The 17872-nt window shown below is 51.6% G+C and overlaps 2 protein-coding genes across 2 annotated transcripts; both read right to left on the reverse strand.

The window, feature by feature from the left end:
• Nucleotides 1-1353: 1353 nt before the first annotated feature.
• Nucleotides 1354-5161, reverse strand: LOC112854207 (keratin, type I cuticular Ha3-I). Its single transcript, XM_025917675.2, has 7 exons — nucleotides 4709-5161; nucleotides 4419-4501; nucleotides 3913-4069; nucleotides 2978-3139; nucleotides 2758-2883; nucleotides 2415-2635; nucleotides 1354-1770 (listed from the first exon to the last, which is right to left on the reverse strand). The coding sequence occupies exons 1-7, from the start codon at nucleotides 5054-5056 to the stop codon at nucleotides 1638-1640; spliced, it is 1230 nt and encodes a 409-aa protein (XP_025773460.1). The 5' UTR covers nucleotides 5057-5161; the 3' UTR covers nucleotides 1354-1637.
• A 5077-nt stretch (nucleotides 5162-10238) lies between these two features.
• On the reverse strand, nucleotides 10239-17872 carry LOC112854014 (keratin, type I cuticular Ha7-like). The gene is made up of 7 exons (XM_086687298.1): nucleotides 17410-17872; nucleotides 15836-15918; nucleotides 14705-14861; nucleotides 14187-14348; nucleotides 13972-14097; nucleotides 13392-13612; nucleotides 10239-12641 (listed from the first exon to the last, which is right to left on the reverse strand). The coding sequence occupies exons 1-7, from the start codon at nucleotides 17836-17838 to the stop codon at nucleotides 12500-12502; spliced, it is 1320 nt and encodes a 439-aa protein (XP_086543424.1). The 5' UTR covers nucleotides 17839-17872; the 3' UTR covers nucleotides 10239-12499.

Consider the following 17872-nt stretch of genomic DNA (forward strand, 5'->3'; position numbering starts at 1 on the left):
AGCAAGGTGTGCAAGTCTGAATCCACCCTGGAATTTGCGCTTTAAAAATAAGAGTCAAGGGGACAATTGTGGTAGAAACAATAAATAGTTCCTTTGTCAAATATATATGTACTTTCAATCCACTTGGTTATTCCAGTACACAAGATTGTGTTTCACCAAAGTGGGGTCCAATATCTGCCTCAGAAAGCCTGGTGTGATGGGAAGGTTCATGGGAAAAGATAGAAACCTGAGTGGTCTCTGATCCTTTCATGTCAAAATGGTCCTCTGGGGTTTTAGTGAGTCAGTGTTTAGCATTTCCATGGCTCTTCTTTCAAGTTAAAGATTCAAGTTCAAGCCTTTCTTGATGAACACTGATGTCACTTCCAGTACTCAGAGTTTTGTTTGCAGCACAAGCCTGCATATTCGGTGTTTGGGGATAATGCCTTATAATAGCCCTACTTAGGGACTAGTTTTATCCCTTTAAACAAGTTGTTGGGGCGCCTGGGTGGCTCAGTTGGTTAAGCGTCTGACTTCAGCTCAGGTCATGATCTCGTGGTTCGTGAGTTTGAGCCCAAGTCTGGCTCTGTGTTGACAGCTCAGAGCCTGGAGTCTGCTTCAGATTCTGTGTCTCCCTCTCTCTCTCTGCCCCTCTCCTGCTCATGCTCTCTCTCTCTCTCTCTAAAAATGAATAAATGTTTTTTTAAAAATGTCTTTCTCCGTATGTCTCTCCCTTCCCCACCATCCAGGGTGTGTACAGGGTAAGTATTCAACAGGTGCTGGATTGAGAAAGGCAGAAGTCTCAGATGAAGAGTGAGGAGGTCTCTAAGCCCCAGAGCTGGGAGGGGAAGTGAGCTGCTGGAGCCCAGGCTGATAATGACCCACCTATGCAGAAGGGGGATGTCCTGAACACGGCAGGCAGGCAAGCCAGAGCATTCCTTTGCTGGGTGTCCCTGAGGCTGCTTGGAATGCTCCAGCCACCAGCCCCCAGATCATACAGCACTGGACCTGAAGCCTCCTGCTGAGAAAAGATGAACTTTCCAGAGCCTCTTTCTAGCCCCCACTCCTGCCTCTGCACTTCGGATTTAGATGCAATCAGCTCTGGGAGACATCCAAGTCTCGAGAGGAGAGTGGGGAACATCCAAGAATGGTCAGGGGAAGGTGGGGGCCACCTCATGGCAGCTGTCCTGCCCTCCCTCCTGTCAGTCTGCCTCACCCAGGCGTCCAGGGCGCCGGGCCAGCCGTCTGCCCGCCAGGCAGAGAACGGCTCTGGTTTCCAAGAGTCAGGCCATTATGTAGCCTGACTTTCAAGTGGCTTTTTATAGAGTGCTCAAGTGATGGGCGCGGTGAAACAAATGAATACCAATGAGAAAGGTGTCTGCTTTGCCAGGGAAATCAAGTTTATTAGCAGGTTACAAGGGAAGGCCCTGGCACTTGCGAGGATTCTCTGGGCAAGTGAAGAAAGAACACACCTCCATGAAGGAAAGGGTGGGCAAGGAATGGTCTGCAGTAGGTGGGGTGAGTTTCGTGGCTGCCTTACTGGGGCAGCTCCAGCCACGCAAACTGTGTTTTCTGCCCTTTTTTCTCGAATGAACCAGTGCCGGGTCAAAGCTCTGGAACCGTGGGCCCGGCCTCCTTGCTCCTCTGGTAGCCCCTGGGCTCTAGCGCATGAAGGAGTTGCAGGGCCCACAGCGTGGGCGGGGGACACAGGGCGTGCAGGGGGCGCAGGAATTAGAGACGCAGGACCCGGCGGATCCGCACGCATTTGTTGTGGCACAAGGGTTGCAGGGCAGCCTGGAGAAAAAGAACCATGTGGAAAGGTGAATTGAGGGGGGCTCGTGGTACACACAAGAGAGACCCCAAGAGTGGAATTGCCTGTGGGATTTGGCCTGACCTATAACAGAGAAGGCCACAAGCTTCCCTGCTGCAAAGCTCCCTATCAGACCCCTCCTGGTCTTCCCACCATACAGTGCCCAAAGCGCTAGACAGAAACTCCAGAACCTTTGACTCCCCACACTGTCCATTCCTAGCTAGCGATCTTGGGAAAGTCACCTTAGCTTCTCTTCACCTACAGAATGGGGAGAATCCTGATCCAACCTGCTTGGCGGCAACTGCAAGGTCAGATAAGGCAGTGTATGCAAATGCTCCCTCTGCGCAATACGGTCTTGTAATGTGTGAGCAATCGCATAGATCTCATATCTGTGTGATCACAGGAGAATGCAAAGAATTGGCTGTACAATTTCAGTGTGTGCCTCAAACAGTTAGTGCTTCCCTGTATTTTGAATGATGGCCATATTGTGTTTGCTGAGTTCTGTTTGATCATGCCTGGGGTGGAGGCATGATTTCCTTTTGAAAGTGTGTGTTCTTTGCCCGCGGTCAAATGAGAACCATGCCCCTGTGAGCATGGCTTCATCGGATCCCTCCAGCTGGCCACTCACTTGCAGTCCTCACTCTCCAGCAGGCCCCGGTACGTGTTGATCTCGCACTCCAGCCGGGCCCGCACGTCCAGCAGCACCTGGTACTCCTGGTTCTGCCGCTCCAGGTCAGCCCGGATCTCGGCCAGCTGGGACTCCACGTTGGTGATCATGCACTGCACCTGGCCCAGCTGGGCGCTGTAGCGCGCCTCGGTCTCCGTCAACGTGTTCTCCAGGGAGTCCCTCTGTGTGGGGAACATACGGAATGTCACAGAGCCGCTTCTCGGGGCACCGCCATGGGACTCCAGAGAAGTCACAGGCTTCACCAGGTGAGGAGAGGGTGGGCAGCACCCCGAGCGACACCCACCAGGTTGTGCTGGGCCTGCAGCTCGATCTCCAGGGCGTTGACCGTGCGTCTCAGCTCGATGATCTCCGCCTGATAGGACTGCAGCTGCTCCGAGCTGGACACCACCTGCTTGTTCAGCTCCTCGGTCTGAAACAGCACAGGGGACGAGACAGGGTGAGACCCTGCCTCAAGGGCCGCGAGGGGCCGAGGGGCCCGGGCGGCCGCGTGCCGAGATGCCCACCTGGGTGGTGAACCATTCCTCCACGTCCCTGCGGTTGGTCTCCACCAGGGCCTCATATTGGCTCCTGGTCTCGTTGAGCACGCGGTTCAGGTCCACGGTGGGGGCCGCGTCCACCTCCACGTTGAGGCGGTCTCCGATCTGGCAGCGCAGGGTGTTGACTTCCTGTGGATGCAGAAAAGGCAAGAGTGACTCTCCTCAATGAAGAATGGACTTTGCTTGTTGAAGCCCCATTAGTCTATTTCCTTGGGAAAGAGACCTTGAGTGGAGCAGTCTGTGACAGCTCAAGGCAATGTGCTCTGTGCTCCATGTGGAACAGCTCCCTCCTCACAGGACTGTGCCCTGTACTTGGATTCAAAAAGAATTCCCAAGGATTTGCTCAAATGCCACCAAAAGATGGACTAATGCCTAACTTTCCCAGTTTCCAGATTGTTTGCATAAGACTTCATAATGCAAAGAATTGGCCATACAATTTCAGATCGTATAGCAAACAATTCTGGCCAGCCAATAAGATGATGGCGTGACCCCTCCAGGAGAGAATAGGAGGAGCCTTGGCTCCTTTTGCACCAAGACTTTGGAAGAGTGGAGGCTCAGATTCACCGGCTTGACTTGGTGACCTTTGGGGAGAGAAATGACTTTGCACAGCATGAATAAAGCAATGCTGAGACTCTTTCTGCAACTCAGTAACCAATCACAAGCCGATGGGGGAGCACTGGGAAATTCCCATGATGCACCAGTTTTGAGTGAAAGTACATCTTCTCTGGGAACATGGAGAGGTTTCATCTTTCCATTTTTTTCACACATCATGAAGTTTTGGTGTCTTTAAAGGAAAACTATAAAGTCAACCTCAACCTCGTGTTCTGCATTCTGCCACTCCAAATCACTCAAGTCAACCTGAGGCTGAACCAGGTTTCTTCATTTCTCATGTCCAGTCTCACCTCCTCGTGGTTCTTCTTGAGGCTCAGCAGCTCCTCCTTCAGGGACTCCACCTGGGCCTCCAGGTCAGCCTTGCACAGAGTCAGCTCATCCAGGATCCTGCGCAGGCCGTTGATGTCCGACTCCACCAGCTGCCGCAAGCCCAGCTCCGTCTCGTACCTGCACAAGGACAAGGTCAGAGCAGTGACCAGCAAACATTCAAGACTCACAGGAATGATCTTTGATAACCCCATTCGCTTAGTCTTCCCACTTTCTGCAATGAGTAGACCCAAGAGACAGAGGGTTCTGGAGGCTCAGTCCAGAACAAATATTGATCCAAAAATAAACAGATTGATCTGAGTCCTCATCTATTTTTGTGATTCCTTTGCTTGATTCCCCTCAATCTCTGTAGAATGTCTCACCACCAATGGATGGGAACTGCTGCTCGGTAAAGCTATGGAAATCCCTTTCCTTTAACCAGAGGTTAAACAAAAGGGGTGGACACCAGTGTGAATTCTGAACAACTTACTTGGTTCTGAAATCATCTGCGGCCAGCTTGGCATTGTCAATCTGCACCACCAACCTTGCGTTCTCAGACTTGGTGCACAGGACCTGGAGAATGAGAGACTGCTTAGTGAGGACTGAAAATAAGGATGAAACCAGCAACTTCTTTAAAATGGCTTCGAAAGCTATTTCAAAGATAAAGGGGGAAGCAAGAATCACGGTCACATAGAAGCAAGAGACAGACACACTGCTCTACTACAGACTGAGAATCACAGCAAACTCCTCTTGCTCAGAGATAACAGCAAAGACCTTCACCTTCTGCTGGAGCTCCTCGATGGTCCGGAAGTAGGACTGGTAGCTGGGGCACACGAAGGGCTCCTGCTGCTGGCACCGTTCCCGGATCCTGGTCTCCAGCTCCGCGTTCTCCCGTTCCAGCTGGCGCACCTTCTCCAGGTAGCTGGCCAGGCGGTCGTTCAGGAACTGCATGGTCTCCTTCTCGTTGCCATTGAAGGAGCCCTCGCAGAACCAGCCACAGTTGCCCACGTTGGCGGGGATGTTGCAGGCCCCGGGCAGGGTACAGGTGTGGCAGCTGGGGGGCACACAGGGCCGGGAGGAGCAGGTGGAGCGAAAGCTCAGGTTGGGAAGGCAGCAGTTGTAAGGCATGGTGCTGGAGGGAGCAAGACACCTGGCTGAACACAGAGTCCAAGTTCTCCAGGGAGCTTGTGGATTTCCTTCCTCTGGGAAGCACTTATATTCCCTCCGCAGAGGGTGTGGACGTGGTATGTAATGTCTTTTTTCTTTCTATGTCTTCACTGGTTTTCAAATGCCCTTCCCTCAGTCAGTCTGTTATTTGCCTTCCTCAGAAGAGTCCCTTATCCCATAAAATTCTTTACTTGGGCTTCTTGCTAAGTCAGGACTCCTCTTCAGGAGGTATACCCATAAAGTCAGAGTTTTGTGGTAGATCTTGAAAGAGGCCACACAGTCTGGTGCAGGTATCTGCCCTTGTTAATAGGGAGTTGGTCCATCCAATGACATTCCTCTGTCTTGTGTGATCCTGTAAACCCATATTCAGACTCATTTCCTGGCCCACCTGGCATTTCTAGGGAGGGACTGGGATTGAGTCGAAGCAAAAGTTGCAGTGAACTCCCTTTCTATCTGCTTTCAGAGAAGAATTCTTCTATGCTGCAGCATCCCAAGCCTTGGAAGCCTTGGGGTGGATAAGGACTGAGTTCGGTCATGGCTGAAAAGAATGGGCAGCTTTTTGGGGAATGCCTCCTATATATCATGTGCAGGGACTGTAGAGGAATTTTTAAAGGAAGAGGCTCTGACAATTAGCTTAAGAACAGGGAAGGCTCTGGAGGAAGAGATCATTTGGAAGGAGGGCTGAGAGACCCATATACGTGTATTTAAACTACCCAGAAAAAGCATCTCAGGCAGATGTGGACAGGAAAAAGGCATTTCTTATGACACCTTACCATCGAAATGTCCATTGTATTAGACTAAGGTGAGCAGATAATCGAGAAAGTCAAGAGAGCACCCGAAGGAGCCTCCTCAAGCATGAAAACTTTGAAGTTCATCTTAAAACCTCATGTGAATAGGCCTTATATTCCATCGTATACCTATGTGGGCTTTAACATTAAAAACAAACAAACAGTTTTACAATTTCCAGTTAAACTTTCTAAGGTTTGGCCCCATCCTCTGAGCAAAATCAACATACACCCATCCTGTCCTGGGCTCCCATCTCCAGCCTTACTGGGTTACACGCAATCTGGTTTGAGAACCAAGCATTAAAAGGTACCAAGGAGGGCTCCGTGGTGGTGTCATTGAGTCCAAAGACTTGGGCACCAAGACAGAAACTGCTCAGGCATAGAAGAAGAAGATTTGGCATAGCAAGTTTGGAGTCATGCAGGGTTGATTTGGGAGCTGAGGGAAGGCACCAGAAGGTCTGAGGAATGGGGTGGCCAAAGTTCTGACTATATAAAGGTTGCGTAATTATAGGCACCATGGGGGTACCACCCGCATCTTGGGTAGCAGCATCTCAACTTCCACTGTGGCTTTGGCTGCCAGCCAGAGTGGCAGTTTTATTGACAGGTTATTGGAGTCCTTCCCTCCAGCAAGCTTTCATGATGAGATTCTTGTGGCATGGCGCTTGGGTCTCAGATAAAAGGTCCTTCATCTACCCCCTCCAAGGTCATTATTTCGCCGCTTATTATAATGCTATTCTGATGGAAAGTCCCACCACACTACAAAGAAGCCCCGGACTTATAATAAAACCAAAATTTCTTTGTTTTCCTCCAAGGCAATTAAAGGGGCAGAAATAGGTGAGTCCTGAGGCAGGCATTACAGAGACTTTCCAGAGGCAGGACGCAAGTCTAGGTGTAAGGAGCTCCTTTCTCGCTTCGGCTGGGCTTGGGACAGATGGAAACGCCTATCAATCAGACTTATGAACATTTACCCATAGGGCACAGCACAGGCCTCCTGCTTCCTGACTCTTGTCAGCCTGCTCCAGAGCCCTGTCTTTCCAGCCTGAAGCTGTTCCCCAATCCTGCCTCCCTCCCTATCCACGGAGACTTGCGCCTGAACACAGACCAATGGCAGCACCTCTTCAAGCTTTTTGGTCGCATCCATTGATTGACCAGTGCAGCCTCATGGGGGCTTTGTCCAATGAGAAGATTCAAGAATTGGGTCGACAACAACAACAACAACACAAAAACACCAAAACTAGAATTTGCATAGAGTGCCAAGAGATCAGAGGAATGGAAACTGAGAGCACGATGTTGAATAAGAGATAAGAACACACAGAAGAGGCCAGGAGAAAACCAGAAGAATCCTCGGAACCACACGGGCTCATGCTGCTCAGACAAAGCTAGCCCACCTTCCAGTGAGTGATCCCAGACAGTACAAAGCTGAGAAGTAGCCAATGCAACCAAATCTACGGTCAGAAGACTGGCCCACCCTGCCGAGTGTCCTGCATGATATAAATCGAGATGATTCAGGAAAGATCTACAGACACGGGACCACAGCCTCTGAGGCCTCCAAAAGCAGTGACATTTTCCAAGGTGCCCAGACCAGAGCATCACCTCCATGATGCAGTCTGAGATTTATATGTGGCTGAGAAATACGGCGTTGCCTATACCAGGCAGCATAAGGTCAAAAGGGGACAACGTTACCTGTTCCTGAATGAGTACGGAGTGTGGACAGGAGAAACGGAGAAAGGGGCAGAGGAGATCATACCTGTACTGGCTTCGGGTCACGGCCAATCGGCAGCCACACAGAGACGCAGGAAAGTACAGGTTACAAGCGGAGATTCCTTTTTTCCCCTGCTGGTTGCCCCACAGGTGAAATGGCCGGGGCCACAGATGGAGTGACAGGTGAGTGGACATAATGTTGCCGTCCCTTGTAAATCTAGCCTCTGTCTTGCAGTGTTTTCAAAATATCAGTAGGCTTGGGTGAATTTGCTTTTTGAACTAGTGGGGAAAGGGGACGTGGGCGTTATAAGGTCTTCAAGACTTTACACAGGTTGGGAGCAGACTTCGTGTACTGTCTTGATTTCCTAATTGAAATATCCACAAATTGTATTCGTTCAAAGAGAAATTGAGTGGTCAAGGGACTATCAACCCCACTTTCTTTATTTAGATAAATTTTATTCAAAACATTTATCGCGCGGCTTCTCCGTGCTGGGCACGGGGCTACCTTGAAACAGAAGAATCATAGCTCTGGTAAAGGATTGTGTTTTTGTGAGCAATTCAGGCTAATATGGGTCCCCCCAAAATATATCAAAAGCAACAAGAAAGTAAGGAGGTGAGATATTTAAGAGGTGTGAGATGGACGTATCTGGAAATATGTGTGTATTTAACGTAACTAAGAGACTGCATATAGGACATCAAGGGAGGCTGTCATTTACTGAACATCTGCCAAGTGCCTGGCACAGCCCCAGAACTGAGGATGGGGACGCGGAGACAGTGGGGAGATGACACGGTACCATCCTCTGTGAGCCCTCGGTCCTGCGGAGCGGACAGGCAGCCCACAACGAACTTTAATGTAGGAGATATAATTGGGCCCTTCCCTCCAAGAGTTTCTTCCTTCTCCCTCCAGTTCTTCCCATACCTGTTCCTGCCCCAACCTCCGGTTGGGCCATTTGGACCATTTTCTGATTCTCTGCCCCAAGAGGAGGAATGAGGCCATTTCAGGTTATTTATCTGTATCCCGAAGGAGACTTGGTAGTGAGGCGACTCAGAAGTAGAATTCAAACAAGTGGCCTCAATCGAACCCTAATCCCTTTAAGACCCTTTCTTCCACTGGGTGGTCATTAGGGTTTTTTTGATATGTGGTTCTTGTTGCTTGGGAGACCACAGTTCAGTGGCGTGCCTGCCTCCACAGAGGCTCCATGATTTTGGGGTGAGTTTCCAAGCAGATGGAAGTGGTTTCCGAGGACACAGAAAGAAGAGAGGCAATGCTAAAGCAAGCAAGTGAAAGAGGAAGTGTCAAAGGGCCTGAGATTCGTGGAGGGAAATGGAGATGATGTGTGAACCTACTGGTGAGCACAACACAAGTCTACCACCCAGGGGACGAGAGGCATCTACTGCAGGGCACAGGCATCTCGGCGGGGGACCTTTGGGGGCCCGTGTGGATGACCGAGGCATGTGTTTGGGATCCGGCAACCAGACAGGGATAAGGGAGAGGCAAGCAAGAGACTTTCGGTACAAAATCCAGCATAAATGGGGAGCCTGGGCTGGAGAAGGCCAGGGGACAGCCGAAGCCCAGAAGCACTCTGTCTGAAATGGGGTTGGGTGAGGACGCTGTAGGATGGGAGTAAACACCAAGAAAATTCTCCCTGGGGAAACTCCCAGGTCCTATAAGATCCCTGTGACCCACCTCACCCCAACATCAGACAGCGGGTCTGAACGGGCAGTTTTATGCAGATGTACCACTAGCAAAGCCCTTCGCAGTTGGGTGCAGGGCCAGGTGGTGGGCTTGAGTGAGAGACCACCTGTGAGACTCCTTGGCTCATTTCCCTCCCTAACCCCGAACTTCTCTCCCTGCAAAATGGGGACTGTGGAGCCTGCTCTGCATCTCCCAGGAGTTTGGGGGATTTCAAATTGGACAGCCTGGGTGAAAGTGAGCTTTAATGGTGGTAAAGCAATAGACATACAAGCAAGTTTGCCTGTTTCTCTTCTCTTCTTCCCCAGTAGACAGAGTGTTTTTAGCAATGGCAGGGGGTGAGTTGACCTTCTTTAGTGATTCCCAGTCATTACAATTGCCAGGGTTCTCAGGCTATTTTGAAACGAGCTGCCCCTTTTATCTCTTGCACGGCCCTTTGTGGCAGAAATTCTCAACAGTGGCTCCTCTAGCGTAAACACTCTCTCGTTTCCCTCAAGGAAAAGGAATCGAGACAATGGGGTGATTATGGTTCTGTCATCCTGCAGACACAACCCAACCAGAAACTTGGCTTCCGTGAAGCACAGGGGTTAACCAGCACAATTGCTGGAGGTAGACTGCTTGGATCTGAATCCTGGCTTCACTGCCTACCAGCTGTGTGACCCTGGGCATGTTACTTACCCTCTCTGAGCCATGGTTTGTCACTCCAAAATGGGGATTATATGAGTCTATATGCTTAAATGTATCTGTAACTTAGATCAGTGTGCGGCTCATGGAAAGAGCTGGATGAATGTGAGCTTCAGTGCTGATGGTGGTGGTGATGGTGGTAACGAGGGACTGTTTGGTTTCCAGGGAAGCTCTTCACACTTCCCCAAGCACAGTGATCCCTCCACCCAGTATTTGTTCCCAGGAACCCAAACCACTTCACACACACATACACACCACATACACACACACACCAACAATGTCTCATCAAAGCTCATCTTTTAATTATAAATGACAGGGATGTGAACTTAACAAACACAGGTCAATTACCTGGGGCATCACTGACTCATTTCATGTCACCTGACGAATCCCTCAACCACTCAGTCCCTCAATGACTCACCTCCTCTCCCTCTCCTTAAAAGGGAAGAACAGTGCTTACCTACCCTGTCTTGATGCAGGAATAAGTGGGTTTATTTTGTTAGACAGCTTTGAACTTATTGGATGAAAGGAGCTATTTAAGTACAAAGGAAGTGGTGAAGGCATTTGGGCCAGGTGCTAAATTAAGACTTATCAAGACTGGTTTTTTTCTTATTGGGACCTACCCTCAGAGATGTGTCACCTGTATGCTGTACAACTTGGGAGAAAGAGCAGAGGCCCAGTAGAGGGGAAGGGAGGAAAGGGTGTGACCACCTCTGACCCTTCCAGATTCCCTATGATGGAAGTCCTGATGCCTCCCAGGCAAATCAGTCCTGTCCACACAGACAGTGGCCAACAGGTAGGATTCTGGACTTGACAGCAGTTGGAGGCACACCAACCAGCCCCTGGCTTAAGATCTCTCGGCCCTTGGGGCTTGGGACTGTGGTCCCTTCTGCACTGAGATGGGCTGGACTTTGTAAATTTCTCAACAGGCTACTCTGATGCAACTTGCTCAGGCAGCAGAGGGAAGATAAGAACCAGCTCCACTTTAACATCTATAATCTCACTGATGAATAAGACCTAGACCGCAGGAAGTCATAGAATTTGGGGCTAGAAGACCCTCTGCAACCATCTCATCCAGCCCCATCAGATACCTGAGTAACCTCTCAACGTCCCCACAAGGTGGCTGTAAGGGCCCTGTTTGAATGCCTCCAGTGATGGGGAGCTCACTGCTTCCCAACTTTGGCCAGCTCTGACACTGCTTTCTGGAGACACGCTGTTCCCGGCCATGGCTGCCTAAACATGGAGCTTCTGGTTCATGTGTCTACTGCCCAGAAGACCCAAGCCAGGCAGCTGCCCAAGGGCTTTCTGGTGGAACCTGTGGGGGAGCTTGGATGGGTCAGTTTGGCCTTTTCTCAACTGATAGCCTAACAGGCTCAGAAATTGCCATCATTTAACACATTCAGCATTTCACAGCATGGAGGGGAAAGTCACGATCTTGATCGGATGAAGCCTTCCTCACACATGGGCTCTATCAGGAGCCTGTGGCCAACTCCTCCTGGGATATACCTGGCCTGTAAGGGGCTCAGTCCCAAAATAAACCCCCTAACCCAGTGGTTCTCAAATTTGAGTATACATAGAATCATCTGGAAGGCTCAACAAACTGGACTGCTTATTCAGAAAGTCTGAGGTGGGATCCAAAAATTTGCCTTTCCTAAAAGTCCCCAAGTAAACTGGGGGACTCTACTCTTAGATCTGCCACCCTAAATGCCCTCGTGTTTAATCCTTTTCCTTTCAAAGCTTTCAGAGTGCAGGGTTTGGGCCTGATTCAAAGAAACCAGAGTTCAAGTCTTGATTCAGCCACCCGCCGCTCCCCTCTTTGCAGGGTTTGTGTGGGACGCTGCATCCCAAGATCCATAAAGCCTCACCAAGGGCATGCTCCCCATGGGCATGTGAGCACAAAAGCTAACTTTAAATGGAGTCTTCTAGGGGGTCTGGGCAGAACCTCGAACCTGAGCTTTTCCTTTGCACAAGGACCAGAGGCTTCATCCTGACAAGAGGTGGAAGGCAAGGGGCGATATCTGTTGTGTGTATTTTAAAGCTCTGTGAATCAGGCTTTAGATACCCAGATACAGCTGGGTGTCTCTCAACTGTGCCATTCTGCCGCAGTCCTGTTTTCAACTGCGGTCCTTGCTGGCTTTGCCATCTCCCAGAAGCCCTCTGGTGAGGGAGCCCCAGCCCCTGCTTCCATCAGCGGGCTCCAGGACACCTCTTGGCACGGCATGGAGACCTTGGCCACAGGCCCTGGGCTCTTCATGCTGCGGAACTGAAGTTTATTAGCAAAAAGTTTCCCTACCATATCTCAGACTGTGAGGCCACAGAAGAGAGGAGAGAGGAAGCACAAATCCAGGGGCGAGGGCTGAGCCGCTGGACCAGACAGCCCATCAGCAGAGAAGCGCTGCCTGGCGTCGTCAGTCTGCAGCCGGGCCAGGCTGAGGGGGCAAGACCTGGGAGGGTAGGGGCTGGGGGAGGGGGCAGGCCCGCAGAAGGGGGCCGGCGGGGCTGCAGACATTCCCCATCCCCCGATCCCTCAAGCTGAGGGGAACGTCAGCATCGAGACGATGAGCGGGAGGCACAGGAGGCCCAAGGAGGAGGAGGCCCGGAAAGGCAGGGAGAGCAGGGCCCAGAGGCCACAGGGGCCGGGCAGGGCGTCCTGGAGGCCGGGGTTGCACAAGGGTTGCAAGGCAGCCTACGGAGAAAGAAAAGGTGTTTCAAACATTGGCGTGAGACGGGGCATGAAAGACAAAAAGTATGCGCTTTAGCATCGGAAACGCCAAAGGGGATTTTAGAGCTCAGAGGTCCTGCCAGGCCTAAAGACAGGGTAGTGATGTGGTTGGAGCCCACTGTGGAGCTGGGACGGGAGCTCAGGGGGCCACGTGCAAAACCTGAGCCTCCTGCCACAGGTGAAGGAACACGCACGGCGGAGAAAGGCAGAAAGGCTGGCCGGGCGAGAGCAGGCTGGGCGTCAGCTGCCCTCCAGATTTACACACAGCCCGTAGCCTTGTCCTTTATTGCTTAAAGGGGAGTGTGTAGCCCCCTTACCTTTCTCACAGTGCAATGGAAGGACAAAATGAGACAATGGCTGCAAGTGCCCTTAGCAATATATTTTAACGTTGAGTATGAAGATTCCCTGTTACCGGAATACTTCCTCCAAGGAGTTTAGCAAAACCTAAATGCACTGAGCTCTCCAGTATGTCAGCACCTCTCTCCCTCCCCTGTGGCAGTGACTGGCATCTGGGAACGTGGTCAGCAAAATGGAAGGCGTGAGCCGAAAAGTTCCCACGGGCCCTCCTCCACATCCAGGCAGCTCACCAGGTTTACCGGGTACCAAGTCTGTCCCCAGAGATGTGGTCGGCAATGCCGCTCCTCCTTTCAAATCACTCCCATGGGAGGTCTCTGCTTTCACACCCGACATTGACACGAACGTCAGGGCACGTACTTGCGATCCTCGCTCTCCAGAAGTTTCCGGTACGTGTTGATCTCGCCCTCCAGCCGGGCCTTGACGTCCAGCAGCACCTGGTACTCCTGGTTCTGCCGCTCCAGGTCAGCCCGGATCTCAGACAGCTGCTCCTCCACGTCGCGGATCAGGATCTGCATCTGGGCCAGCTCGGTGCCGAAGCGTGCATCCGACTCACACAGGGAGTTCTGCAGACAGTCCTTCTGTAACACGAAAGGGGGAAGCAGGTGGGAAGTCATTGAACGCAGCCCTCAGCCTCTTCGGTAAGACCTTGACACCCCAAGGCACTGCCCAGGCCCAGAGAACATTCTGGGTCCCATTAGCAGGCCGTCAGCTGGAAGAACGAACATCGTGCTATTGCTCGTCACTGGAGACCCTCAGGAGAAGTTTGCAGAGCCTCCCTCCCCTGGGTGAATGTTCATGCCCTCAGCCTCCACATCTATGAGAAAGTCAAGGTTTGAGCCATGTCCTGGTCTGTATTCAAGGGAGGCACGTCCTGACCCGGAAGTGCCCTTGGGCGTGGGAGCCAAGCCGGGTCTGCCAGGCGTACAGAGGGGCTCACCAGCGTGTGCTGGGCCTGAAGCTCCACCTCCAGGGCGTTCACCGTACGCCTCAACTCCAGGATCTCCGACTGGCAGCACTGCAGCTCCTCAGAGCAGGACATGTCCTGCTTGCTGATGCTCTCGGACTGAAGCACAAGGGCACAGAGACATCACATCACCCCCCTGCCCAGGTGGAAGCTGGGGGGCCCTCCCTATTCCGAGGCGGCACCCTCACCTGATCTTGGAACCACTGCTCCACGTCATTGCGGCTGGTCTGCATCATGGCCTCATAGTGGCACCGCATCTCGTCCAGCACCCTGCTCAGGTCCACGGTGGGCTCCGCGTCCAGCTTAATCTGGAGCTTGTCCCCCAGCTGGCCCCTCAGGATGTGGACTTCCTGTGGGCACAGGAGGAGGACATCCCATTCGTGGGACCCCCCCCCCTGCCCTCCACCCAAAGCCTCGTCCCCCACTTCCTGTCCCTCCCCCGCCCCCCAGTGATTTCCCTGTGCCCCTCCGAGGGAGAGTCACCTACGGCACCAGCCCTATAACTCGCAGAGGCTGCGGAGGAAGAGCGGGCCCCCACCAAAGCAGGAGCTCACCTCCATAGCTCGTGAGGCTTAACCATGAGGCAGAGCCTGCAGAACTTCCATCCTGAACAGGACGAAGAGCTTCATTTCTTCCCCCAAATGAGCGTGAATTCCCCCCCCCCCCCCCCCCCGCCGCAGAAAGTCTCACGCAAAAGGCCATGCACCTGCTCGTGGTTCTTCTTCAGGCAGAGCAGCTCCTCCTTCAGGGACTCCAGCTGCGCCTCCAGGTCACACTTGGCGAGTGTGAGGTCGTCCAGGGCCCTGCGCAGGCCGCAGACGTCGGCCTCCCCCAGCTGGCGGAGGGAGTGCTCCGTCTGGTACCTTTAGCAGGGCACGTACAGAAATCAAGGTTAGAGAGCAGAGGGGCCCCAGGACACTGGCAGTCGGCATTTCCTATGTGGCTACACGCCCAGCCCGGCCAGCAATGGGTGTTCCCCATGCATGTGACCCTGAGCACCTAGGACAAGCCTGGCAGAGTGGCCGGTACTGAGAGTGCCAGGGTGGGCTGGTGGCCAAAGGGGAGGCAGCCGAATCACACCAGGCAGTTGCCACGCCAGGTGACCCCTGCAGACCCTCCTCATCCCCGTCCCCTACTGAGACAGAACCTGGGTTCTCTCTCGGATTAGAAGCCAAATGCCAAAATAGGAGGATGGAAATGGCTTTCTTTAGCTCCAGAGGAGTGAGACTTCTACAGGGCCCTGAAAAAAAAAAAAAAAAAAAAAAAAAGAGTAAAACACAATGCCCCTTCCTATTCCCAGGTTGGACCTTCTCAGGTGGCATAAACCTTTTGATCTTCACATGCCTCCCATCATAGACTGAAGCATGATTTCTGTCATGAGTTACCAGTGCTTACAAATTGGTCGGGCTGCAGTGTGGAAACATCCTCCCGGAGGCATCAGAATTTGGTAGGAAATGGCCTCGGGGTAGGGAATGCGGGGCCAAGCTCCAGTTCTAGCACTCAGGAGCCACGTGACTTCAGACAGGTCGCTTCAGGGCCCTGTGCTTCTGTATCCTCACAAAGATGAGGCCACCACTGCTCTGCCTGCCTCCCCAGGTTCTTGCAACAGTAGCAGCAAGATGCCTTCTCAACAGTTGTGAACTGTAAAAGCGAAACAACTGAGGAGCAGGGTGAGTGTTCTTTCAAAGTCTCAGGCATAAGGCTCTGTGTTTTCTCCTGCTGTAACTGTCCGTCTGGGATCTTGGTCAATTACATCTCTGACGCCGGCTGTATCACAAGACCGAAGAAGTCAGGGAGGCCCCTGACTCCTCCCTCTGCGTGCCCTACCCCAACTCACTTGGTCCTGAAGTCATCTGCAGCCAGCTTGGCGTTGTCTATTTGCACAACCAGCCTGTTGTTCTCAGATTTGATGCACAGGATCTGGGGAGAGAAAGCAGGCTCAGTAATTCACTACCTCCAGAACCATCAATGGCCTCAGGTCAAAAGACGTTCCATTGGCTAAGATTCACAGCATCACCTTGGGACAGCGCAAACTCCCAACACATAAGAGATCCTGGTGTGGTGCAGGACGGGGGGTGGTGTGCAAGAAGATGCTTGGCAGAGGCTGAAGGCGTACGGCCGAAGGAACTGGGAGATAGAAAGGAGTAGCAAACCGAACATTTGACAGAGACTCAATTTTATTTCTCCAGCTGTGATGCTTCCCCTGATATAAACAAGATCTGAAATCTAGGCCACGGAACAATGGGCTGGATATGAAAGGTTTACATAAAGCGGGACCTGTTCTTTTTTTCTATACATAATTTTTTAATGTTTATTTATTTTTGAGAGACAGAGAGAGACAGAGCATGAGCAGGGAAGGGGCAGAGAGAGGGAGACACAGAATCCAAAGCAGGCTCCAGGCTCTGAGCTGTCAGCACAGAGCCCAACATGGGGCTCGAACCCACAAACTGCAAGATCGTGACCTGAGCCAACGCCAGACGCTTAACCGACTGAGCCACTCAGGCGCCCCAGGGAACCTGTTCTTAAGAAGTCCCTCATGTTGGTTGGCCAACCTCCCCAAAGGTCTTCTGTGAATCTATCCAGGTTTTTTGGCCCCTATTCTGACATTCTTTGTCTCCCCATCTCCAAAACTAAGATGTAGGCTCTTAAGAAGCATTGCATTGACCTACAAAGGGGACAGCAGATATGCAGAAGAGACCAATGCTACTGAATGGCCATATACTGGCTCATGAATGACATTACAACATTCTACCTTGTGCCATGCCAGAAATTACATTGCACTGCTTTTGCAACTACAATGTTAGATTTGTAAGGACTGAGACTAAGTAAACATAAATCCTGGAGAGCCAAATCCTACATCTCGTCTTTTATATGTTCCCATTCACCTCCACTCAAGAGATTCTCTTCCCACAATCAACAAGAAAGAAAGAAAAAGGAAGAGAGAAAGAAATAAAAAAGAAGAAAGAAAGAAAGAGAGAAAGAAAGAAAGAGAAAGAAAAAAGAAGAAAGAAAAAGAAAGAAAGAAAGAAAGAGAGAGAGAAAGAGAGAAAAAGAAAGAAGGAAGAAAGAAAGAAAGAAAGAAAGAAAGAAAGAAAGAAAGAAAGAAAGAAAGAAAGAAAGAAATTTCAGCTATGGCTGTTTCCACTGTCAATCCAGGCCCTCAAAATTCTATGCAAGTATCAGTAATCTTTTTCTGTAAAGGGCAAAACAGTAAATATTTAAGGCTTTGAAGGCCATGAATCTCTGTCACAACTACTCAACTCTGCCATTATAGCACAAAAGCAGCCATATACAATGCATTAATGAATGAGCATGGCTGTGTACCAATAAAACTTTATTTACAAAATCAGTCAGTAGGCCAAATGGGGACATAGTTTACCAACCCCTGACCTGGAGCACCACAGACCTCACCTTCTGCTGGAGCTCCTCGATGGTCCGGAAGTAGGACTGGTAGTCTGGACACACGCTGGACTCATGGCATTTGCTCGAGTCTCGGATCTTGGTCTCCAGCTCCGCGTTCTCCCGCTCCAGCTGGCGCACCTTCTCCAGGTAGTTGGCCAGGCGGTCGTTCAGGAACTGCATGGTCACCTTCTCGTGGCCAATCGGGGCGCCTTCCCCATAGTTCTCACACACTCCGATGTTGCCGGGAATGTCGCGGGTCCCTGGCAAGGGGCAAGCGGTTTGACAGCTGTAGGGCACACAGACGCTGGGTCGGCCCAGAGGCGTTGCCCCCACACGCACCCGGTTGGCATGTGCCAGGGTGGCGGAGAGGCACAGGGAGGCAGCCGTGGGCTCTGAAACCTGTCCACCGAGGAGAGAATCACAATGAGTAGAAGTCATGGTGTATAGGCCAGGCTCGTGCTTTGCCCGCAGT

The sequence above is a fragment of the Puma concolor genome, chromosome E1 (assembly GCF_028749965.1).
Source record: "Puma concolor isolate L17-30 chromosome E1, mPumCon1.1.hap2, whole genome shotgun sequence".
Taxonomy (NCBI): Eukaryota; Metazoa; Chordata; class Mammalia; order Carnivora; family Felidae; genus Puma; species Puma concolor.